Here is a 26,020-nt window from a genome sequence, read left to right on the forward strand (position 1 = left end):
GTGACTATGCACTAACTAGAACAGATTGCCCAGAGAGGTTGTAGAGTCTCCCTCACTGGAGATGTTCAAGAGCCATCCTGTGCTGTGTGCTCTGGGATGACCCTGCTTGAGCAGGGAACTTGGACCAGATGACCCACTGTGGTTCCTTCCAGCCTTACCCATTCTGTGGTGTACAAAAGGGGCTGTGTAAATAAGTGGCATAGAATTTTTAGAAGGTATTTTTGTGACAGTTCAGATTGCTCAGTCCAATTTCATCTTCTGGAAAGAAGTATTATTAAATTGTTTAGTCTACTCCAGTTTCACTGCTGAAAAGCCAGCAATACTTTGAGGTAATATGTATAGAATTTTTCTTGCCTGATTAGTGCTTGATAGAGCTCAAAGAATTGTTCGACAATTAGTAAAGCTGATTATGTAATCCAGTTGTTCAGGTAATAAACCAAACAAAATTCTTGAGTATGTTCAAATTTGATGAAGACTTGAAATACCTACCCAGGTAGGATACTATTGCTTTGTTATGGAAAACAAAAACACTTTAGGCATAAATAAAACCTGAAGTAAGATTCTTACAGTCTTGTAGTCAAAACTGAGAAATTTGGACATGTGATAGAAACTGAGTGCAGAGAGGTGCAGGCTGGAGATTTTGTATTTTTGATTATAAAAGTGAGTACAAAGTTAACTGCAGTTTTATTGAAATTGTGTGCTCTTTTTTCACCAATCTGAGCATAAATAATTTGTTATTTCTATTTTGCTTTGTGTGCTTATTTTTTGTGCTGTTTGTGGATGTTGTACAGACTTGTCAATTTTACATAGCTAGATGAAATATTTTTTGTTCTCAGGTTATGTTTTTCGCTGTTATTTGATTGCTTTTGAGCCATTGAAGAACTGTAATGGTAGTCCTTTACTGAGATGTAAGTAATAGCTTCAAGAAGAATGTAATCAAGTCATTTCAATTCAGTAATATGATAATGTTGTCAGGATTCTTCATTAAGTCACGTTAATATTGACTACTCCTGTTAAGGAAGAAAGTATGACAGATACCATATTGCAGGGATTCACTTGGAATATTGCAGTATTATTTTTTCTGGTCTGGAATTTTTTCCTGCAGGTTACTTTAGTATTTCTGCCTTAAATTTCCTTAATAGAAAGTGAAAAATAATTGACTGAGCGTGGCTTAAATGTCAGAGTGAATATGAGAAATATTCTTGATTTTTGTAACTACCTTTCCTGAAAGCATTTAAGTGTATTAAATCACTACTTAAAGAGCTTAAAAAAACACAAAAGCCTCAGATTTTAGGGAACAAGCAAAGCCAGTATCCTGCAATCTAAGTATGAATGTGATAAAGGATGTTTTAAATTTCATCCATACCTAGGACAACAATTTCCCCCCATGAGATATATTTTGGGGTCTAATTTAACCCTTAGAAAGAGAGATGAAATGCAGCAAGAGGGACAATATGAAAATTAGGAAAGATTTTATTTTAGCTGGTTACTGTCTTAGCCTTTTAGGATGCCCAGAGAGAACGTAGGACGTCTGCCATGGGAGGTGTTTAGACACCAGCTTCTTGGATGTGGGCAAGTTTATTCAGACCAGATTACGTGGTACATTTGCTCTTCATAGCTGTATCTTCTGTAACTCTCATTGGTATTAGACAGATAAGCTCATGAACTAAGACACAGTTAGTAGAAGATAATGTAGAGAAGTTGTTTTAGACCAACTCTTGATATCATTCAGGCCTTAATCTTTGTGTTTATGTTTTGTCTTTGGTCCTTACCAGAAGACATGACTTAAGTGGACCTGGCTGGATGTCAGGATATGTGTACAGTGGTATAAAATGTAACATTCAGTATTTATACTGTTAGAAGCTGTGCTTAGCTAATGTTGTAGTTTGTTTCACTAGACATATCTCCGATGGTCGTAATTTGTTGTATATGGTTTAATTCACTGCTTGATGTTGGCTTGACCTACTGCCTCAAGGTTAATATTTTAAGGATGCAGTAGATTATTTTTCTGTGTCTCTTGATCACTTATGTGCTTTTAGAGATGACTTGTCACCCGTAAATATTGTTGTGAAGTATAGCAGGTGAAAGAGTTTGACATGATAATGTCTATGCTGGACCAGTCCGAAGGTTCTAGCAGGCTTTCTTCAGCACTGGCTGAAGAAAAGCACAGGCACATAGGAGAGAAGTTTGCAGAATTATTCCTAGTATCTGTCCCTCTATAACTCAGCACCTTCAAAGCCCAGAATAATGCTTTTATGCTGAGTACCTCCTGGAGGAGTTTGATCTAATCTGTTCAATTGTATTTTGGAGCCATCTGAACCTCTGACACTTAAAACATCCTGTAGTAAGGAGTTCTCTACTTGAGTGTATGTTCTGTGGAAAAGGAGATATTCCTGTTTCTTGCTCGTAGTTCAATTTGTTGTCATTGGTTTCTTGTACTGAAATAGCTTCTTGTACTTCCACTACTTGTACAGGAAGATTTTGCTTTTGTTGTTCTGAGATTAGTTTTATTCCCCTGGTCGCCTTTGTTCTTCTCTACTGTTTCCTTTTCAGCTATGGCATTTTTGAGCCACTGGAACCAGAAATGCACAAGGTATTGAAACATAGGGACATAGTGGTGGCTTCTGTTATGTTTGTTCCTTCCATAGTTACTTGTGAATTGGTATTTGCAGCTTTTGGACTGTTACTGAGCAATGAACTGATATAATGTGCTTCCTTGAATGAGTATGAATGCAAAAAAACACAGTCTTGTTGCTCTAGTATTACCTGCTGCATTTGGTCATTCTGAAATTCAGTCATCTCTTGGGTCCGTATAACTTCTGCTTTTCATATGGTTTAAGAAGGCTTTTAAAGTTTGATATCTTTTGCATTGTTTTTTTAATTCACTCTTTTTCTAGGCCAAATGTATTGTGCTTTTCTGTTTAACCAGAATAGATTGTAATTTTTACTTTACTCAGTTGAATAATAGAAAGCTATGCCTAAGAATACTCTTGTATTGCTCTGTAGCTAGTTGTGTCTGAGGCTTATGATTGAAGTAGGCGGCAGATGACTGGAGATTTTCAGAACAATTTCTATTTGCTGTTTCTGTATAAATTTATTTTACTGTTTAGTTACTATATGCAAATGGCAGTTACTTAGGCAACCCACCTCTTTTGTTTATAATGGAAGTAAACTCTTTTCCATAAAAGAGAAAAAACAAAAGAACAACTGGGGACAAATCATGATTTCAATATAAAGTAGTATCCATCACTTAGATGTGAGCAGCCTCTGGAGAGGGATCAGTTTCTATATATTCATGATCCCCACAGCCTTATGAAGCTGGATCTTTGAAGGATGAAGGTGATGCAAGAACTCATAAAGGAGGAACTGCTCTCTGTGCTCTACAGGAGAAAATTTGGGGGACCAAAGGAAGACAATGAAATAATTAAAAAAAGAAAAGTTATACACTGTAACTTTTATCCTTAGTCATATTCCTTCTTTCCCTCTGTCTCACACTCTTCCACATCCTGTGTTCCCTCATTGCTTTTCTCCCAATTCAGTCCATTTATTGTCAGTGAGAGCAATCTTCTTTCATTACACTAATCAGCCTGTGATGTTAAAGGTCTCCTTCAAAAGCTGTCTGCAGCAATAAGAATAGCAGAGGCTCAAGCAGAGATTTAAAAGTATCTCATTCCCAAATCTTTTTTCACGAAGCCTAGCCATGATGATGATGATGATGATGATGATGATTTGTCTATTTTATGAATTCTTAGTTTAGTTTTATTTAATTTTCAGGTCATGTTCTCAATGCTTACTTTGGTAGATTTTACCAAGCTAGATACTGGAGATGGTCTTCTCTGTTACTGATGAAATTATGTGAAAATAGCTGTGCTGTATTTTCAGCTGAGTTGCACATGATTGTGCAACATCAATATAAACCTAAGTAAGTACTGCCCTGTTTGCAGATGAAACAAAAGAAGTGCTAAAACTTCAGACAGAGCTAGTTAGGTCTGTGAAAAGACTACGTTGTTTGGAGTAGGCAAAAAAATCAGATAAGCATGGTAATTAAGTTTCATTAAAGAAAAAAAAGGTGAAATGGTACAATTCCATACTACTGGAGGTTTCATTTTTCTGTCAGTGCAGCCAGCTTCTCTTCATGAGCAGGTCACAGTAGTTAAGTCAGGCACATACAGTAAGCAGATTTATGCTGTCTTCAGAATTGTACATGAAAAACTCCTCAGTGCTTCAGGCTAAAATCTGATTTGCCACATTCTCTCAAATGTTAAGCTTTTTTATTTGGTATTAATGTTTCTTGACATCCCGCAGCAAGGCCTGGATGGTGCTGCTACAGTGCAGTAATTACTTAAATAAAGGTTTTGCCTTTCCCAAAGCTGTGACCTTACTGTATGTCTGGTTCCCTTACCATCTTACCATGTTTATTTATAAGGTAGCTGTAATTTTCTTGTAAATTGGAAGTACTCCAACACATGTATTTTTGACTGCTGCGTGGAATTTTTTTTTTTATTTGCACTTGTTCAGGTCTTATACTGCAGGTATTTCAGTATACTCAGAGCAGAAAGTTGTACTACTGTACAGACCTCCTACCTGCGGCTCGAGTAATACAAGGCCCTACTTATATGGAAACTAAGCAGTAAAGAGTTAGTAGGTTACTTGTGCCAAACCCCACAGCAAGTGGTTGTGAGTGTATTTTTTCCAAATCTGTGTTAGTACATATAAGTTGTGTCCAGAATATCAGTGCTGTCATTCAGATACTGAGACAAAACAAATTGTGGCATTGCGCTATCCATGCTGTATTTCTTTTTTTCTTCCTCTGAAGCTTGTTGTATTTTATTATTTCATTTTGGGCCCACCTTTCATACTGCTTATGCTGTTTGGGGAAAAATAATGGCAAAACCAGGGCTGAATTAGTAATGATGGGGTAAAAAATCAGTTTGTTAAATTTGTACCTGAGTGTAGGCTTGGGCTTTGCTAGTCTTATTGCTAGATTCATCATCAGCACACTGAAACTCTCTTCAGGTAACTCAAGTTTGTGCTGATTTGATAGTTTATGAGGTGTTTACTAGTTCTCTTCCTTGTTTTCCTTCTCAGATTTTTATCAACAAAATACAGGGGATTTTTTTTTTTTAGTTAGGTTTGGTTTGGGTTGGGTTTTTTTGCTTATGTGGTTGCAGTGGTAGTGCTTGTTGATGGGTGAGACTAGAAAGGTCTTGGTTTCTGAGCACTAACTGAGAGATTTTTGCAGGAGTTTTTCTTTTGTTTTGCTTGTACCCCCTACTCCCACACATCCCCTGCTCCAGCTGAGCTATTAAAAGTTGGGTTTTTTGAAAGTGATATGTGTTAATTTGGCTAGCAGTGGGTTTTGATGCACCTTAAATGGTATTTTTGCTGGTCAGTTCTCTAGGGGCTGTCTTGCCTATCTCTTGAAAATATGGGAGACTAGGGCTAGGGATGAGGGACTGAAGATGCTACAATGCTACCTGGCAAAGTCAGGAGGAGAGAAATGCTTTTCCTTTCCTCCAGTTTTGTCTTGTGTTGCTTGGAGCCCTCCATTTCACCTTTCAAGGCTGTGAAAGGCTAAAAATTTGTGCAGAAAATAGCAAGAGATTTTTTTTTTCTTTCTTTTATTATACTGGCAATAGAAACTAAAATCTAGAAAGAGGAAAATTGCATGTTGTAGTGTCCATGTCTTACCAAGGTGGATGTTGGAGTTTCCAAGTGCAGTGTTGCTTTTTAGATAGCAAAATAATTACTTTTAATTGATTTTGTATCATAGCAACATATCAATTAGTATCTTGCAGCTACCTCTTAATCAGAAGTAATCCAAACACAGATAGAAAGAGGTGGAATGTATTACAGATATTTATGCTTTTGTATGGCTCTCTTGTTCAATTGAGACATAAGGACATAAATTTTTATAATCCTTGGCAATAAGCTGTTTTGAAAAATTGCTAATCTTTTCCACTTCCTTTGCCAGTTGTCAAAACTATCATGATAATAACTTACAGTATTAAAGAAGGTTAATTTTATAGTTAAAATTCCAGGCTAGAACTCGGGAGATATGTTTCCATTACTTCTGCTGTGGAATGCTCACATGGATTTAGGGTAAGTTGCTTAATCTCTTTGCCTCATTTTCTTCAGCTGTAGATGAGAGAAGGACCTAGTTTTTATATTCTCAGAAGAACATTGGATTTGGGTATCAGTGGGGGCATAGGAACAATACTACAGTACAAATAGAATAATTTCCGTCTCAAAAGAAAACCTAGTCTAAACAGTGAACTGCTGTTTTTACTGTCCTAATTGGCACCTTCACCTCAGGTAGCAATGCTGTGTTTACAGAATGTACAGCAAAGAGAACCCCTATATTGCTTTGTGTAATTTCACTTGAGCTTTTTTAAGTCTTGTCTTGTAATTGCTGTTCGGTGACACTAACTGAACAGTAGATTTATAATGTTTAAATATTACAAATCTGAACCTTTTTTCCCCTGCTTTGCATAAAAACATGGAGTGAAACTGTCACTGTGGATTATTTGAGGGAATTTCAGTAATTAGAATTGCATGAGAATTCAGGCTTCTGAGCTGTCATCTGTTCCATTCCCTTCCCAAGTACTAGAGGTTTCAGTAACTTCAGATTTCACAGTTGCCTTAAATATCTGACTTATTCTGGCAAGAGATCTTGGAGATAATATTCTGAGGTCAAATTTTGCACACCTGCCTGTGTCTGGGCAGTTTTTTTGCTTCTGCAAAGTAGAATTTGGCCTTCATGTGAAGTCTAATCTTTCATGTCCTTCTCATGCAAATGAACTCAGTTGACTGCAGTGGATCTGCTTGTTCTAACTAGGGCTGAGTTGCAGCCACACATCTTTAGGCTGTGAGTTCCAGGATACAGGATTTGAGGTTTCTCTTATGTATACTGGACACAAAGTTTGTAGGTGTTGGCATTCTCACAGAACTGCTTGGGGGGGAAAAAAGAAGAAAATTTTGTAAGAGAAGTGATTGAAAGTATGAAAGCTGCTTGTGAGTTGCACGAAGGTAGTCACCTATAACCCACACAAACATGGCAGTATAACTAGAGCTCTGTGAACTTTGAAAACGCTGTTTAGTTGCTAACGTTACTATGATGAAGTATGTCTGTATAGTGTGGTCTCTGCTGTTTGGTTATTGAGAGTGCCAGTACAGGTTTTGGGTGTAAATAAGATACTTAGGAAGGAAAGCTGTGCATCCCACTCCAGAAACTGGAGCAGTGGATATTTGTGTAGAAGAGCAACATGACACAAATGCTTGATTTTGTTTGTGCAAATGAGAAGGCCTTTGTGATGCAAAGCAGCATCCTGAAAAGGCAAATGTGCTTTTTTGGTTGTAAATATCCCAACTAAATACTGCAGTAATTGCAAGCAGAGCTTGGCATTTTTCCTCTCTATTCTCTTCATCGTTATATTTTAACAAGTTCTCATGAGACTATTAAAATGTCTTAGTTTTTGGAACATGTGGCCATGTGGGGATAACTCTGTCTACAGATGCAGTGGGTTGGCAGCTTGATTTTGCATGTCTTTTCATTTCCCTCCAGATCCTGTGACCCGGTGTAACCTTTGGTCTCCCTCTGAAGGCTGGGCTGAAGGAAGTATGAGCAGGTGACTGATGATCACTGTCAATACAGCCTGCAGACAATATGGGAATTACTTTAGCAGTCTCCCACTCCCTTGCGCTCCCCCCCATCCTCTCTTAAATCAACAAATGCAAATAGCAGCCTCCTTATTTGCTGCTGTCTCCAGGAGGCTGCCCAGGCAGCATGGGCTTTGTTGCAGTCCTGCCTATTGAAAAAAGCAGCTTCAGCCCTAGGCAGAAGGAAAAATACCAGTGGGACCTGATTCCCCCCCCTTAATGGTTAATGCTGCTAATATTTGCTCCTCTGGCGTACACAGGTAGGAAGATGCTGAGATAAGGTAGTACTTGATGCGTGTGGTTCAATAGTACAACCTAAAGTGGTTGGAGTTGATTGCATTGTTACTCTTTGTCCAGTAAATGTCCTTCTGGAAGGGAATAGGGATTGTCCAGTGTCCCAAAACTCATACCTGTGGTCCTAGAACCTGTTGACTTGAAAGTAGCTATGTATTTAACATTATCTGTGTCTTTACTATGCGAGAACAGGAATGCATTTGCTAGATTTAAGCATAGACAGAGGCACAAAGAATTTGTTAAACATTTCTTTACAAGGTCATGATTGTTATGTTAAATGCATAGTTGTGTGGCAAAAGTAAATAGCTGCATTTTATATTGTAAGCAAATACAGGGCACAATATGTATTACTGCATTGTATAGCATATAGTTGATATTGTTTTGCTTTCCAGACATACAGCTTAACATGAGTTGCCATTCAGGGACATAAAAGTAATGCTGTGCCAGCATTTGGTTAAAATTCTGTTCATCTTATTTTAAGCTGTCATTGCATATGAAAATACATTTTGGCATACATAAATAAAAGGAAAGTGATTGCTTTGCACATCCAGAAGGTGGTCCTTCTCAGATACCTAGGAAATATCACATCTGTATTTGATGTATTAGGATTGCAACCAGAGATTTCTTCTGAACTGCCATTTAGGAATATTAGATTAATAACTGAATCAGGCAAATAGCAATATATGTAAATGATCCTACAGCTCTAGAAATGTGTGTCAGGACTACTTGTATTTTATAAGAAGTCTGCGCACAGTGTGTATTTCATCTTACTGTGACATTTTCTATTGCAAATACTTAATAACATTTAACTCCTGAGTAAAAATATGGAGTTAAAGTAATAGTTGTAAAGCTAGGTGCTGGACTGTTGAATATCACTCAGAGAGCTAGACATTAAAACTGTTACTCAGTCTTTATATATGTTATTTTCTTGAGATCTCATTTCAAATTTATCTTTGTGTTTTATTTTGTGTTTTCCTTTGTTACTGGAAAACCTCAACATAGTTATCTTTTCGGAGAAGAAATATTCCAAAATCACAAAAATCCAGAAGTAGCAGCCCCGTGTGCTCCACTTCCAGTCTGCATTAGTGCTTTGGATCAGGCACTGGTGACTGACGTAGTTAAAGCTTGCTTGAACCCTAATTTGCAGTACTTCAAAGTTATGTCACATTAGGTTCATAGTATTTAAGGTTATGGTAAATCACTTGAGTTTCACCATCAGCGAGATGCAAAAGGCTGTGGTAGGAGCAGTGTGATACTAGAAAGCTAATTTTGAGCGTAAAGGCTTAAATATGTTGTGTGTTTCTTTATCATACTTCTCAACAAGGGTGGTTTGATGTCACAAAATTTCCTATTTTCATCTTCTTACCTGTTCCACAACTTGTAAAATCTGTCTGCCTGCCAGCAAGCAGGTCAACGAAATGGAATATTTATTGGCCTTCTGGACTTAGTATTTGCTTTTTTTTGGCCACAGGTGCCACTATAGCATGGTGTGGCATGTCTTTTCAGTGAGGATATGTCCTTATATGAAGGTTCTGTTTGGCATCCTTTTAGTGTTTTAATCTGTCCGTTGGGTTGGAAATAGATAAAATAAAATCATCGTTGTTATTTCAGAGAAGAGTGAATTGGATGGAAAAGACTCTTAACTAGGAAGTTCAATTCAGTGAAATCTGATCACATCCTGCAGCTTCACACCAGATTATAATGCAGTCATATCATATGCATATTGGATCATATTCAAGTGGATATCTATTGGGATCCCGTATTGAATTTGTATTGGGGTGGGAGATTCACTCATTTCATGGGAGAAAACCACTTCAATGTAAAGAATGAATAAAAATGATACTTTGTGTTTGATTTTTGGATGTCCTTCTTCCAAATGGTTTGAGGCAGAAAAATCTGGATATAGTTATGTGAACTTAACTTTCTAAACTGGCATCTCAGAGAAATGCTCATTAGTGACTTTTTACCTGTCATCAGTTTTCGTTGTCAGTGGGCTGATTTTCTTTGCTGCTCAGAATTGTTTTGTAGCACCCTGGAAGTTGTTGGCATGTCTTGCAATTGTGAAACGACTCTTAGAGGAAAGGGGGTATATTACAGGCTGTATAGTTTGTGGCCTTCTTCATGAAGGCCTTCTTGATGAATGGCACTTTATAAATATCATAATCAAATTATGGGAAGCATTTATAAGGTGAGTGGATTAATTATTTTTGGGGGTTTTGTTTGTTATTTTTTTTTCCAATTCTTATTTGAATGTTTTTCTCTTAGGAAAGTTCCTCTAAAAGAATGGGTACAAAGAGTTCTCTCTTTGGCTTCAATAGAGTTACATAGTTTCATGCCAACCACTTAAGTTCAAAATACAAAGTATATTTATTTTACAATGTAAATTGTGCAGTACACTTTTCTTTTTTTAAGCCTTTGTTAGAAAAGTTGCTTTCCATTGTTCATTTTGAGGTTTTCCCCCCCTTCCCTTTTGTTTTTGTTTTTCCTCAGTTTCCATTACAAAGAGCAGTGCAAAAATCCAATCTTCCCCTTCCAAAGTGACCCGGCGTTCAATGCAGTCTCCACAGAAATCTACTCCAGTACCAGCACAGCGAGGCAGGAAACCAGGTCGGGGCAAACCCCCTGGACAGTCTGCAGTTCCCAAGAAGGGCCGGTCTCCTAAAAATATTCCCCTGACAAAAAGCACCTCTCATACTGAAAATCTTAAAACAAGGAAAAAAAGTTTAAAACCTGGAAAAAAGGTTAGTCCTTATCTACTACTTTACTTTGTACTGCAAAATTTTGGAGTGAGTTTTTTTATTATTATTATTATTAAATTTTCTGTCTTCTCTTCAGCCTTCAGGGCTTTACTGTTTTCAGCAACTGATTGCAAGAAAAAATCTAGAATAGCTATCCTGGAATATTTCAGTGTAAGAGTCTGTGGATTATTTTATTCCCAAACAAGATTACTAAATTATTTATGGGTGAGTAGTTGGTGTTGAAAAATGCTATTCTGGAATAGCCATTCCCAGTAAAATTGCAAGAGCCAGGAAAGCCTTTAAGCTTTTTAGTCTGAGTTAGTTACTGAACCATATATATAGCATGTGTAATTTTTTTATTTTTTTGTTCTGTTTTGGGTTAGAAACAAAAGAACAGTGAGGGCTTTTTTGCATAATTTAGGCTTCTTAAGCATACAGCTGGATTTGCCAAATGTGTCTCATGGATACACCCTAATCCGGGAGATACTACTATCATGAAGCACAAAGCTTCTTTCAGGCAAAACATTTCTCTAGGTGTGGGCCGAATTCTGCCCTGGTCTGAAAGACATGATGCCTTTCTGCCTTTCTGCCTGCCAAGCTGAGTCAGATCTGAAGTGTTGGCAGCTGCCTCCAGCTTCACCTGCAGTGGAGCTGTTTGATCAGGTACACATTGACACTGCTGTACCCTCACCCCACTTCCCGCTCCCATGTGGTACCAGTGCTGGTGAGTAACCTGTCTGAGTGAGATAGTTCAGGGAGCTCAACTGGTAGACAACTAGCACAACATCCGTCCCTCTTATTTCCTTCTTTGTCTGCTCCACCCCAAAAAAGCACAAGTGCTACAGCTGCTGCAAGGAAGAATAGGATCACAGCAGGACAGATTTCAGGCAATTTGGATTGCTGTGGAAGTACGATCTATTTTCTGAGGCTTGCTCATGCACAGCAGGCTGTCAAAGAGGAGTAGCAATCCTGCAGTGTCTTTCCTCAGGCAATCTGCTCCTTCTTCCTTTGCATTAGCACTAGTGGGAGGTGGGGGACACTGTTGGATTTTTTTGTGTGTGTTCGTTACCCACTCCCCTCCAAAGATTAAAAAAGTAGAAGTTTTGCGGCTTTTCTCCTTCACTCTATATCAGTGTAGGCTGTGGGATCTATTGCTAGTGATGTGTGGAAAGGGGTGAAGTAATGGCACAGGTGAGAATTCTCCCTTCAGTGACAGTGCTGATCAGTGTAAAGTGCTAGTGAAGTAACATTATTAGAGCGTAACCAGAACTCTCTAGTACAAAACTGGAAGCAGCACTTTGTTGAAATGATGACCACAAGATAAGAAATGATCTTGGGGACCAGAAATTGAAAGCTGAGCACTGTCTTCTCTGCTGCCTGCCCCTTCCAGTCGGACATCCAAACTGGTAGGCAACTGATGGGATTGGTCTCCAGTTTTGTTTGTCTCTTGCTTGGTGTATGAAAGTGCACAGAGGCACAGATTAAAGAGGAGAAGGGTGCTTCCATTCAGCATTAGCTAGTGGGTGGCGTGTTCTCCACAAGTCTGGGGAGGTTTTAAAGTACAGCACTGAACACAGGACTGTCAAATCTTAAGGTCTTACTCAGGTATGGCAGGATGCGCACTTTCACGTATGAATTTTGTTCTCTCTCTCATTAAAAAGAAATCGAGAGGCTTTATCTATCTTTTGAAACAATAGTTGGAGATATCTTGCCCTTAGAAGAGGCTTCTGGGCTCAGACTGGATGTCTCAAAGTGTCTGCTTGGAGCACTGCATTTGACACCTGATCTATGTGAGGTACCTGGGGGAACTGATGGAGAATGGGGGTTACTGCTGACACTCCCTGTCTTGGGGCAGTGAATCTGAGATGCATAGTGAAATCTGTGCACTGCTGATTTCCTCTGTGGGACCAGGCAACAGAGTTAGTTTCGCAAAATCTAAGTTTGATGTATCTAATTTGGGAGTTTTACTACATTAACTTTTGCATCAAAAACTTGAAAAATTAGCTCCTTTTGAGAATTCACAGAAAGTAGTTATTGCTTTGGTACATGGTTAAATTGCCAAGATGTTATACATATGTGCAAGCTTTTCTTTGGACTATTACACCTGTTAGCATAAGGGTAAAGAGGTGAAATGCAGCTTTGTGGGAATTGTGCACAGACAGGGTGTATCTGACATGGAGTGCCATACAGCCTGTATACCTCACAGGACATATGCAAATGGTATGTGCCTAGAGATTTGAAAGTGATTTTTTTTCTTTTTTTTTCTTTCTCCCCCAAGACTGATCCAAAAAAACTCCTCCAGATTTTAGACTGAATAATTGTACTTCAGGTGTGAGCTGGCTGTGTGATAGTTCAAAACCTCTGTATTTAGGGAGATTGGTCTATGCTTGTTACTCTGTAGAGTTGTTTGAATTTCTTTGCCCTTTTAGGTTTGTTATGCTGCAATGTTTATCACTGTGCAGATATTAACTTTTATTGCACAGCTAGGAATGTTGAGCCCTTGCGTCATTTTTCTCCTTTATTTAAATTTTTTTCTAAGCTGCTCTACAAGCATGAGATGCATGATGGATTTTGTTTTCCATTTGTTTCTCACAGTTTGCACTGTATGTTTTTACTCTGTCATAATGAAGAAGAAACCTCTTTACATCTCTTTCATTATATTTTAAAAGTACACTTTGCATAACAGTGCAAAGAATTCCTTTCAGAATTTCTTGAGGAAACACCTTGGTCTGAGTATGCGTAAAAGCCCTAAATTCAACCTCACAAAAAGAGTTTTTAAGCGTCAGGGTAAAGCCAGTGGTTGAAGTTGGCCCAGTGGTACCAGACTCTGAGCAGTGCTCTCTGCAGGCAGACAGAACTGGCAGGGGCCAGCCAGCAACAGCCAGACCAAGGAAACGTGCTGAGCCCTGCTGGGAACATGGCCTGCCTTGTGAAACACCATGGCATTGGGCACACAGCTTGCTGCTCCTCAGTGTGGGATACAAAATGAGAGCCTCAGCTGAGCAAGTGTAACGTGCTATGTTTTCTTCTGAGGGACAAGGTAGGAAATGTCTGTCTGGCCTCACCACACTTGTATGTTAGTATGGAGAGCAGATGGTTCCTCTTAGTTTAGTGTTTGTATTTTGTTTTCATGGCTATATTTTTCCCGATTTCCTCATCATTCTCCTTGGCTTGACCACCCATATTTTCCAGCATGGTGATGGACAACTGCCGCCCCTGCTCCAGGGGGCCTTCAGGAATATTAGATTTCAGATCAAAAGCTCAATCATCCCAAGTCCATTTTTGTTCCCTGTATTAAGGATGGAGAGAGACCTTTCTGTCACCCAGTGTGAAGATACTTAGGCAATTCCTGACAAGTAATACATCACTGCTTGGTTTTGTATCTAACCTGTGCCACCTCATCTCATTCACAATGCAATGCCAAACCTTGGCAGTCTATTCCTTATGTAGTGATTCCACCAGTGCCATATTGCTAAGCACTTTCTCGAGTGAAACCTATCTTCTCTGAACTATAAGAGAACCATAATTTTTCTTCAAAGTGCCCTGGATTTCAGAAGGAAGTTAATTGATTCTTTATAGATGCTGTGAAGAAGTTAAGCACCGCTTTTTTTTAGGGAAGTGTATGTTTTGATTGCTTTCTACATTGTTTTTAATACATTATTTGGAAAATATGCTGCTTCTAAAAGTGTGAAGGATGAATACTACTAAATAGAAGAGGGCTTAGCCTTCCTTAGGGACTTGACTGAATTTTTATTTTACTATTTATCAGTTTTAACAGTAAATCCTTACCACATGACCACAAGTCTCTGCTGCCTTCAGCAGTGTCAAGACCTTGAGTAATCTCTTATATTCTTAATTTTTACTAGGTGAGAGAATGAGAATTTTATCTGTTCTCATGTGAGAATAAGTAGTGAAGGGAGAAGTGATCAACTCTAATTTATTCTTTCTTTAATTTTCATGTATTTTCATAGTATGTCAAACCACATTAAAAAGGTCTTTCTTGTGCACATCTCTTTTCTAAAACCCAGTCCAAACCAAATTACAAAAATATTCTCCTTTTCTCAGGTGGAAAAGATAATGCACACTGACCAATTTCGAAATCTCTGTGCTGCAAATGGTGGTTGTCTGTCATACGATAAGCTTCAAATAAGTTTGGTTTGGGAACGGGAAAGGTTTTGGCAACAACATGACTGGATTGTAATGGCAGGTTTATTTGATATCTTTTATGAAGCACCTGTTCCTGAAAGCAGTTACTTGAGAATTCCAGCTCCTTCCAAACAAGTTGAGGGAAAATACAGGTTCGCTGTGATGTTGATGTTCAGATGTGACTCAGGTTTTTTATGGCAATATATACACAGCACAACTAACTTACTTGAGTTGTGATAAACCCAGGTGATTGGAAGGACATGGACAGGAAAATAATCCAAAACACTTCTTCTGTGCTTTGTAACACTTAGAAGAGTTCATAAATTTGTATAGAAAGCTTGCTCTTTTCCCACTTTTTAGATAAAGATGGGTTCCTTTATAAGTCATTTATCTTCCACTTCGTTACTAAAGTAGCTGTAAATGCAAACTGACAGTTTCTGATCTTCCTTTCCACAACTTTACCATCTTTCCTGTGTGTGATACTTGTGTAATAAGGAACCACACAGATTCATTAAGATGGTAACTGATAGCAGAAAGGTTTTGCAGACTCCTTAAAAAACGTTAAACATTTTGACTTTGTTTTTTTTTCTCTAAACAGAAAAAAATCTTGCCAGAAAAACCAACTCCTGCATCTCCTTCTCCTCAGTCATCTCCTGAGGGGGACAATGGAACTACACAGATACATAAAGATGGATTTAGTTTGTCTGGTGCAACTGCAGCAGTTATATCCACAGGTAAAAGACAAAGAAAAAAATGTTCGAAATGGGTTCCATGTCAAGGAAAATAATAGTGTCATTTTATGGCAAATGTGCTGCAAACTTATTTCTAAATAATTTTCCAACTACCTTATTTTTAAAGATATTTGTAGGAACCAGTTAGTTTGCAGAACTAGTATTTTGATGCCTGCATTACAGCAATAAGTGCTGGGGCACAGGGGCTTTTGATAGATCTGCTAGACCTGACAGTTTGTTCCTGTCTGAAGAAGGAAACTGTACAGTTCTTTCATGTCTGTCCCACTGCCTAATGTATGAAATGGGAGTAGATGTAGCAATGATATTCTGATATCATGCAGGCTGTACTGTAATATAACAAAATGGAGATTTTATCTTTGTATACCCTTACACGAAAAGAAACAACTCTGTTAAAACCCAGTAAAGGGAATCAGAGGGAATACATTCTTCTTTCCTCATGTTTACTTTTTTTTTCTTTTAAATATAATGAAATGCATCTTGAAAAGAGTTGGCAGAAAAGAAATAAGTTAGTAAATGAACTAACCCATTGAGGAACTGGTAACTCTGTAGTGAAACAATTTTTGTGTTGTCACGTGAAATCTCAGATCTTCCTAAAATGCCATAAATTGTGCTAATTTTGTTTGGGATGCCTTTTTACATTTAAAACCTGTTTTTACAATTGAAGCTGTCAGGCTCTTCTCCCTCCCAATTTCAGTCATGGATGAGGAGAAAACATGTACTTTTTTCCTAGGAAAATAAACCTTTTGGAAGGCAGTTGTTGTTGTTGAGCCCAGACAGAAGATGCTATAGAAACTATTTTTGTTGATTCGTAGCTTTGATTATTTGTACAAATAGGCTTCCTCCAATTTGCAGACATCAGAGAGTAAACAGATATGGATGAGGACTCTTGTGGAAGTACTTCAGTTTCAGAAGTCCTGGTTTTTATCTAAGTGCAAGTCATACTACAGTTCAGAAAATGTCAATCTTTTGTGTAATAGAATGTTTAGATTGTTTAATCACCACAGAGGCACATTTCTTTATTAAGCTGTAATAATGTCTTGGGTACAATTTTTGTCATGTGATAGTGAAGTTGAACAACAATCATCAGTTGCATCTTTTTCCCATGTTTTTCTGCCTTGGAAGTCTCTTTGGAAGACAATTTCACATTGTTTCTTTAAAAAGTGTTTTCAAAAGTCCTGTATGGTTTTTTTGTGCTAAGCTTACAGTGTTTCTAGAGAAGTGTTTATTTTATTTAGCAGAGAAGGCCGTGTTACAGTGTGGGAATCACGTGTGAGAGGTTTGGATCTTCTGAAGGTACAGACCTTCAGTAGCCATTGTGTGTGTATAATGGCCCTGTGTGCATGTATATGTTAGTGCCATATGGGTGCTTCAGAATGAGCATCAGTGGTAGGTATATAACATAGGGTTCTCTTTGTTGCAACTTCTTAAACAGGAAAAAATTTAGACAGTAACTTGGTAAGACCAGCTTTTTAGAATTGTGTCTTAGTCATTTAGAGTACCTGCCAGTAATTCGTATTTTATTGGAACTAGTGTATGAGCAGAGATATCAAAATACAAGTCTTGTTACATTAGTGAGGTAGAGAAGGGCTTCAGAGAACAGGAAGAACAAGTGGGTTTAGGACTCAGGCAGGAGAACCTTGGTGGAAGAGCACTTTCTGCATGCTCTGAAAGCATGTGTGCATGTTCAGCTTCCTGAGTTGACCAGCACATCTTTTCCTCGAGATTAAAACTAAAATGACACTTTGCAGTTCTAACTTGGAAACGTGTCTTGGTTTCTTGGCAGTAAATATGGCTTGTACCTTTTCAGTGTGTGTTTATGTCAACAAACATGGAAATTCTGGGCCTCACCTGGATAAGAAGAAGGTTCAGCAGCTTCCAGACCACTTTGGACCAGGTCCTGTCAATGTGGTACTTCAGCAGGCTGTACAGGCTTGTGTGGATTGTGCCTATCAAGCCAAAACAGTCTTTGGATTTCTGAAATCTGGCCATCATGGAGGGGAAATGATAACTGGTATGTGAAGATGCTTGGTTTCTTCTGTTTCTTCACTCGGTTGTGAACTTGAGGTAGGGCAGAAGAACTGAAGAACTGCAATGAATTTATATCACTTTTGTAACTATGTAAACACAGGCAAGAACATATACTTGTGAACTCCTTCACTACTGGTGGTGAGTGATCTATCTCACTCTGGGTTCAGAGTGATTTGAATAATTCTTTAAGTTAGAATTTAGCAATAGCAGTGTTAAATTCCATATGCACAGTTAGGTTCTTCTACTAAGCAGAGCTTGTGCACCTCATTTAGCAGCTGTAGCCAAACATTTGTAAAGTAAACTCAGTACAAGTGAAGTAATCAGCTTTATTAATTCAAGTCATTTGCATAATCTTATCCATACTTGGTGTTCTTAATGCATTAACCAAGTGAGTGACAAGTCTCAAACTAATCTGTTTAGCTTCCAGGCAAGTGATTCCACATGTTAAAGTTGCTGCTGCTTCTCTTACCCCCTTCCCCAGAACTGTAGCACGATCTTCATCCACCTATGTCCCCTAATATGGAATAGGTTTATTTCTATTACATTTTGATGGCAGGTCTGTAGATAAATTATCTTTATATCTCAAACTGAATAGCTGCTCTTGACATTTTTTTCCTTCTAGGCTAGGAAATATTCTATATAGCAGTTAGCACATCAATTCATAATTCCATCACTGGTGATAAAAAGACTTTGGATTACTTTAATCTCTTTAGATTAACACCAGATGTGAAAGATGATTAGTGGAATAGAGGTTCAGTTAAATACTCATAAAGATGTTGCTGCATAACAATATTTAAAAAGCAGCACCCCAACCTGTGTACAGCAGAACTACGGTAGTCTTGCTTAGGCATCCCCATGAATTTGTTCACAAAATGGATGCTGCTTCTCAGCTGTGTAGTAAAGGTTTAATGGCATTGTATATGTGTGGTTTTGAAACTGATACTGCTTTATTTTTGCAATACACATGAAAGTTTTTTATATTATTAATTCCTTGTTGTGCCTAATTCAGGCAAGTCAATTTTCTACAGCAAAATGCACCGAGATGTTCATTGCCAGTATTCTGTTTGTGATTGTTTATCATGAAGGACTAAATCATAGGCCAGTGGCAACTCTGGGCTGTGACTGAGTAGTTGAAAATAATTATTTCAAATAGCAGAAAGAAATTTCAGATTTCTCATGAAGTTGTGGTTTGTTTACATTCAAAAATTCTGTACAAAAAGGAAGTATTGTTCTGCATCTGGCTTCACCCCAAGACCTATATTCAGAGAAATCAGCTCTGTAGCCCTGTAATTGAGGAACCTGGTGATGTAGACTGCTCCTGAAGTAGAGTCCTGGTCCAGGTGATAGTGAGCCACAAGATCCCAGGGATTTCTGGTGTTCTTGAGCTCTTGCCTTCTCATTGGCTTGTCAAACAGGTTGCTGAGAAGCAGGTGAGCAAACACTCCCTGTCACTGTATCAAAAGTTTGTGTGTTATATTTTGTGAACCACGAAATATGACTTAGATTAATGTAGCACATTGCAGATATATGTGTGCATGAACAGCAAGGAAGAAGAGGAAAGCAAGAGTAGAATAAAATAAGGAATTACAGAATGAAATTTTGAGAGTATTTGCTTGTAGCTTTTCTTGATTTAAAGTGGTTTTGGTGGGTGGTTTGTTGTTCACGTTTTGTTTAGGTTTTTTTTTAAGACAAGAAAAAAGGATGTTGCAGCAGAAAACAAGAAAAGAAATCTAAATCTTTTGGGGAACTGATGCTTTCATGGCAAGTTTTATACCTGCTGTAGGAGGAAACTGTGCTGTTGAGGACATGGATAAAATGATCTTGCTAGAATTTGTGGAATAATTAGGGGGTTCTTTCAGTTCAGCTGCCAAGGAAAATAATTGTTTTGAATAAAATTGAATTTAGAATTTTTCCATCTTTTCTTACTCAAAGGCACAAACCCTTTTATTTTTGCTTGATGCATAAGGTTTCAATTCAGGCAAATATAACTGAAAGGAAATTAAAAGCTTGATTAGCAAGCCCATTATGGTGGTGGTGTCAGCCCCTTTTTTCTCCCTGTAGTCCAGACACTATGGTGCTTGGTGGGCTGAAATAGATTGAGGCTCAGATAAATTTTCTCAAGAGAGAATTAAAATCAGACTCTTGAATAAGTTTCATCACTATCAGAAAAACACATTTTTTGATAGTTTAGCTCTCAGTCTTTTCTTCTGGCTCGAACGTGGTATTTAAAACATACCCAATGGAGGGTAAAGAAATTAGTATGACTCCTGGGGGCTGGGATTGCACACACAAGCTCCAGTCCCTGTTTATATATCATTAAAGGTTGAGGTTATTTCACCTCAAAAGTACTCCTTTTAATTTTTTCCCCTAGCATTTGTCTGGGAAGAAAGATGCTCATATTGTCCCCAAGCAGAGCAGACAGTTGAGCCTGTGGGTCTAGATCGCACACCCTTGGTTGGAGTTTTTATGGTTCCCCTGAGGTGTTCAGAGTACAGGGGAGCTGTGTTTGCACTGAATATTTATTTGTGGATTTTCCCCATGGAATGTTTTGCTGGGGCACTCACAATGCCTCAGCTGTTTCTTGCTTTATCCTCCTGACAAGTTTTAAATAACATTGTTCTTTCCAATGCTTCTTTCAAAATGAGAAATTAAGGGGTATAGAATAAGTCATTTCTCCAAAGTCATATAGGAAGATCCATAAAGCTATTGTAAAGCATTTTAAATTTCTGCTGTAGCTGACTACTACCTTGCAGTAAATTTGTCAGGAGGTCAGGCTGTGCTAGGTCTCACAGCCCATTTGCTCTCCAGAACTGGTTGAGTTCCATGCAAAAATTTGCCTTTGGAGACCCCTTCCCCAAACAGGATGTAGAGGACCTTGTGTCTGAGCCACATGTGGGACTGTTAATCATTAGCATTTCATTTGAACGTTGGAGCCTGGAAAAATCGAACAGGCCATGGAAACACTTTTGTCCTGTAGTACTGACTCTTAAACTTCAAGCACTTGCATTGGTCAGTCTGTCATGAAAGCAGATGGGAGAGGGAGCATGTTGTTGATGCTAGCTGGTTAACTTGCATTAACTCTAATCAGAAGCTTCCTTGCATCAACGGTGTAAGTAATTGACACTTCAGATTTCCTAAGGAAGCCTAAAATATGCTAGGCTTGGGCATTTTCTTTGGTTTTGTGTATATTATCTGTCTCTTTTGCAACACGATATGGAAATATTCCTTAATTCAGATCTGTGAATAAAGGCTTTCATGTCATTTCTGGCTTTGTAAAATTTTTTTAATGCATCTGCTACCGACAAAATGTGATCCTTTAATGCTCTGCTTATCATTTGGAAACTTATGTTAACAACAGAAACTGCATGACAGGCTGAAAACCAAGAAGACAAATTGATGCATAAACTTGGTGTTTGTGCCGCTTCTTTTCAGTGCTTAGTTTAAGTTACAAGTTTGTTCCTGCTTTGTTGTAAAGTCTTTCTAATCAGAACTAAAAGTTTCAGCTGATGTAATGGTAATTATTTATCCATATATTGGTAGTATTTAACCTTTTCAAAACCTTACTAATTTACACAGAAAAGGAAAAATATCAGCTGCCACACTGTGTTTGAGGGGCAAGGAAGGAGATCGGCCAGGAAAAAACATAAGGCACATGTCCCGGCTCCTTGTAATCACTCAGTTTAAAAGACTACAGATTCTTTTGTGGCTGTTGTGGTGTCTCTGCCACCTAGCTTTTGTTGAAATAAGTGAGAGCTTGACCACTGTACTTCTGACAGCAGCATAGATTTCTCTAGTGATAAAATAAATGGCAAAAGTTTCCGTAGTCAAAATTTCAGTGGTAATGGATGCCAGCACATTACCACAAGTATGCTCCCTTCAGTTAGAAACTGAGAAAAAAAAAATGTTAAAATTGTTTGTTTCATTCCTTCTTTTTTTAAAAAAAAAGAAAAAAAAATTGTTTGGGCTTTTTTTTTTTTTAGCAAATATTTTAAAGGGTCTTTTGTGTGCTATCTCCTGCAAATAGGTGGTGGAAAGCTTACTGTTTTATAAGCAAGTAGCAGAAATTACACAAGGTTTTGGTGGTGAGGAAATAGCTGCAAGTTTTGTTATACTAGTGTGAATCCCAAATTATTTTATTAAAACCAGTTCCTATAGAGCAAATTTAAACTGACATGGATCCAATGGAAGGTAAAATCAGTCCTTTGCATGTGAATTTTTTAAACTATTGGAATGATTATTTACTCCTCTCATGTCTTGTGTGGTTTAAATCAAATCTGGATGTCTTCTCCTTTAAGTTAATGATGGTATTTTACTATACTTTACGATGTGTGATGTAATCTTCTTATTCACAGCTTCCTTTGATGGGGAAAAGCATGCCATCAATCTTCCTTCTGTAAACAGTGCATCATTTGTCCTGCGCTTCTTGGAGAAGCTCTGCCACAGCCTGCAGTGTGATAATCTCTTCAGTAGCCAGCCTTTCAGCCCTTACATGGGATGTGCACATAGTCCTACAGAGTATGATAGGAACAAGCCAGGTATTGTTAATCACTTGCTACTTTCAAGTGCTGGTATTTTTGAGAAATTATGAATTATAAAATGTAAATTTTTAGACCTTCTAGGATGCGAATGGCTTGAAATTAATACACTTCAGTTCTTAGTGGATTGATTCCACTGTGGTAGTGCTTTGACAGAAGGGATAGCTTATACCACATGGGCGTAAATAATTTTGTTCAGCGAACTCCTCCTTGTAGGCAAGCCAGAAAACATATGTACTTTACCACTGTGATACCATTAAAAAGACAAGCTCAAAACTTCACATTTTATTTGTTAAAAATTATGTTTGGATCATAAAATAAACTTACTGAAAGATACTTGCTGCCTATGAGAAGGGGCTTACCCTGAAAGGCAATTCAGTCTAACCCTTCCCAATATTAGGAAAAGGTCGTTTCTTTTCTCTTTATTCACCTTACTTAGTGGTGACTCCAAAAATTTTACATTCTGCCATGTACAGTCCAGTCTTCTAGTAGAAAAGGTGGATTTTGCAGGTGGCTGCTTGTGAAATTTTCCATGAGTCCAGTATCTTTGCTGCTCCAGGAACATAGAGTGAAGGGGAGAGGAAATGACTTGCCCAACATCTCCCAAAAGATTGTTTGCAGGATGTGGTGTTACAAGTCTCAGATCAAGAGTCACCAGGAGCCATAGCTGAGATGGCCTTGTTGTCAGGGCAATTTCAGGAGATTCATATTGGGAGTGAAGCTTCCTCTCAGCTGTCTGGTAGTTGAGTCTCTATTCTGGGTGCTGCTTTAGAAAATATGTTTTTTTTTCATCTTTCCAGTGGATGAATTAAATTTATAATCCTATCTGTCATGTGCAAGTCATTAGTTTTAACTGTTTTCAGAAAAATAAGTAGACAGGGTCAAGGTAATTCAACTTAGAAAGCTCGTATTGAAATGACTGAGGCTGTGTGACACAAGAAACTGAGCTGTAACCTGGTGACTGGCTGATGTCTGTCTTTGCTTTTGTCCCTGGACTTTGCCCATGAGCAGCTTTATGCTGGAATAATACGTGGTGACTTTCCTCTTCACAGCCAAAGAAGAAATACCTGAAAACAGGAATGCTAAACGATACTCTCAGGACTCTCCACCATATACTGCTCCTCTTTCCCCTAAACTTCCCAGAAAGGATGCTCATCCATCTGAAGGTAATTACATTATGTCGGGATTATATATGAGGATTATTTATGGTTTCAGTATTTCCAGTCAAAAAGGACTGAGTACAACATATGTGTCTGGTTTGTCTCTAGCCTTTGACAGGTCAGGGTGAAAGTATGTTAATTATTGATCACTGGCACAGATTTTGCACTTAGGGAAGATCTACTGCAAGTCACAGCAGTGCTTCTCCTAAACCCGCAGCCTTTTCTGCGAAGGGGCTCAGGCACATAGGTGACAGATGAAGCTTCCTGCTTCGTGTATGGCTGAAAACCAATTGCCTTGAAATGGGTTAGGAGATAAATTGGAAGCAACTCTTAACTCTAGGCAGAGGTCATTAAATGAGTAAGGGTACAGCTTGATGGTACAATTTAGCAGAGTTTATGGCTAGCTGCCTGTGAAAGTTGTGCTGCTCCTGCTTTCCTTGCCTCCTTGTCCCCGCATTGAGTCCTAGCCCACCCCTACTCCTTCTCTCTGGCTGATTAGTGTGCTGAACCGTTGAACAAAAGCACAGAAAACATTCTGGTTAAGAGTGTCGCAGTTTACTTCTCTGGGGTGACTCTCTGTGGACTCAGGTGAGCATAGGGAAGGGTTGAATCCAAGGCAGCCGTGGCCAGGGTAGTGGCACAGTCTTCCTATGGCAGCTGACTGTTAGGTTGATGTTGTTCACTAATAAATAGCACTTTTTTCTTGTGCTGCAATTGAGCTGCAGTAACTGAGCATATGTCTAATTTTAGTCTGCCTCAGATGTGAAGTAAAGCCTCTAGGTTTAAACCTCAGAGAGAGAGACACAGCAAAATGCTTTTTTACTCTGTATTTGCTACTTAACTCGTTCAGCCGTGATAAATTGATGATATTGACTCATCCCATCTGATACATACTTTCTCTTGCTAGAAGATATTTGCACATTGTTTTTTGAAATATGACGGGGATGAGGTGTTTTCCTTCTTTTTTCTTTTTTTCCCCCTTTTTTTATGTGATCCTGAAGTGATTTTGTATCTATCAGCATGAGTGGGGGCAGAATAATCTCTTCTGTTAAAGCAGAAAAGGATATAAAATTAAAATGTTCCAAATGATAGCTTATTTAAAATGGTACCTCTTATTATTTTGTATATATGTAGCATATTCACATATTTGTATTTCCTGCAGCTGTTATTATATACAGTTCTGCATTGAGTATCGATTTCTGTGTCTTTCAAAAAGAAGCACTGGCTTAATTCGAGAGATACATTGTACACCTCAGTCAGATATTTCTGGTAGGTAACATAATAAGTGTGGAGCACTTAATTATGCTCAAATGAAGTTGTTTCATTTGGAGCAAAACAAATGTTTATCTTGCTAGAAATCTTTCTCAAAGTAAACATGAGTGCACATTGTGCTTCTTAATCCTTGTTTGTAATGGATCTCTTTTACAGAGGAAGTCTTTAAAATACATTTTAAGATCAGTACTTCATTGTAAAGTGCAGTTACTTGGATAAAAAATAATTAAAATAAGTGTTTTTCCATGGTTTCAAAAGTTTGAATTTGTGCTTTCTGCATTTCAAGAGGCAGAGTGTTCTCTAGTGTTGTGTGTTTCCCATTAGAGCAATGTCCTCCGCTGAAAATCTGGAGGCAATTTTATAGCGGTCAGTCATGGGTTGGTTAGCAAAAAGATCTGCCCCCAAAAAGTTCTTGTTCCATTGATGTTGTCTTAAAATAGTTGTTTCGAAATATCATTTGAAGGTGAAATGGAATAATTGTGGGAAATGGGTCTTTCAAACAGCTCGTTTTCCTTCTGATCTGCTCAGGGATATGTTTTGCAGATTTTACTGCCTTTCTTGCTCCTTAACAATTTCTTCTTTAAGTTATGAAAGATAAAGTAGGAGGGAGTGGGGAATAAGTCAGACTCCCTACCCCTGAAAACAGAGTGTTCTTACTACTGTGTCTGATTACATCATTTTGTTGTGTATGAGACAGAACAACTGGCTTCTAATTCCCAGAAGAACTTCAAGAAAACAAGACATCCAATTCCTGCTAAGACCTTCAGTGCTTAAACAGTATACTGTCATCCTTACATTTGAAACATAAGGCCTCTTATTGGCCTTTTATTAATCTGTGCAGAGATCAGGCATTCTGCAGTGGAACCTCCCACCTCTTTCTCGAGCGCTGTTATTCACAACTGCTCGAAACGTCGGGGTAGGAGGAATGTGTCATTCCATGGATTGCAAAGCTCCATTTGCTGGATGTTTGTAGAGCAGCTAGATGGATGGAACAGAAGGTGGATTGGACACTGTAGTTGCCGAATGCCTTCCCTAAAAAATGATGGGAAATACGCCACCTTTCCCACCTTGTGTATGTGAGAGTTTACAGTAAGATAAATTCAAATGCGAGTATCTTAGGGCAAAAAAGCAGAGTTGATCTTTCCCAGACCTATTTATTATTGTTTACTTTAGGGTATAAAACTTCAGAAAGAAGTCTGGGATATAATTGAAATAAATATAATTAAATTCTTTTGTAATACAGTCAATTTTTTAAATCTTTTTGTATTCAGAAATCTTGACAAAGATTATGTGAAACAATTATTTCTCAAAAAAAATCCTATGTTTGGACTCCTGCTTGTTTGCTATGAAAGCTACAAAAATAGTTTTGCTGTAATTGTTTAAAATATCACCTCTGCCTTTTGGCTTTGGACTGAGATTTCTGTTAGTGATTTCAT

General features: G+C 38.1%; 1 protein-coding gene across 9 annotated transcripts in view; it reads left to right on the forward strand.

Moving 5' to 3' along the window:
- Nucleotides 1–26,020, forward strand: part of SCML2 (Scm polycomb group protein like 2) — a 70,500-nt gene that overhangs the window by 36,427 nt on the left and 8,053 nt on the right. For all 9 annotated transcript variants that reach the window (XM_039378046.1, XM_039378065.1, XM_039378051.1 and 6 more), the window contains 5 exons: nucleotides 10,444–10,694; nucleotides 15,436–15,571; nucleotides 17,397–17,600; nucleotides 21,970–22,152; nucleotides 23,205–23,318. In XM_039378046.1, coding sequence (XP_039233980.1) covers nucleotides 10,444–10,694; nucleotides 15,436–15,571; nucleotides 17,397–17,600; nucleotides 21,970–22,152; nucleotides 23,205–23,318 — 888 coding nt within the window. The remainder of the gene's footprint in view (nucleotides 1–10,443; nucleotides 10,695–15,435; nucleotides 15,572–17,396; nucleotides 17,601–21,969; nucleotides 22,153–23,204; nucleotides 23,319–26,020) is intronic.

The sequence above is a fragment of the Pipra filicauda genome, unplaced genomic scaffold (genome assembly GCF_003945595.2).
Source record: "Pipra filicauda isolate LSUMZ 115617 unplaced genomic scaffold, ASM394559v2 scaffold12_size5214236_pilon, whole genome shotgun sequence".
NCBI lineage: Eukaryota > Metazoa > Chordata > Aves > Passeriformes > Pipridae > Pipra > Pipra filicauda.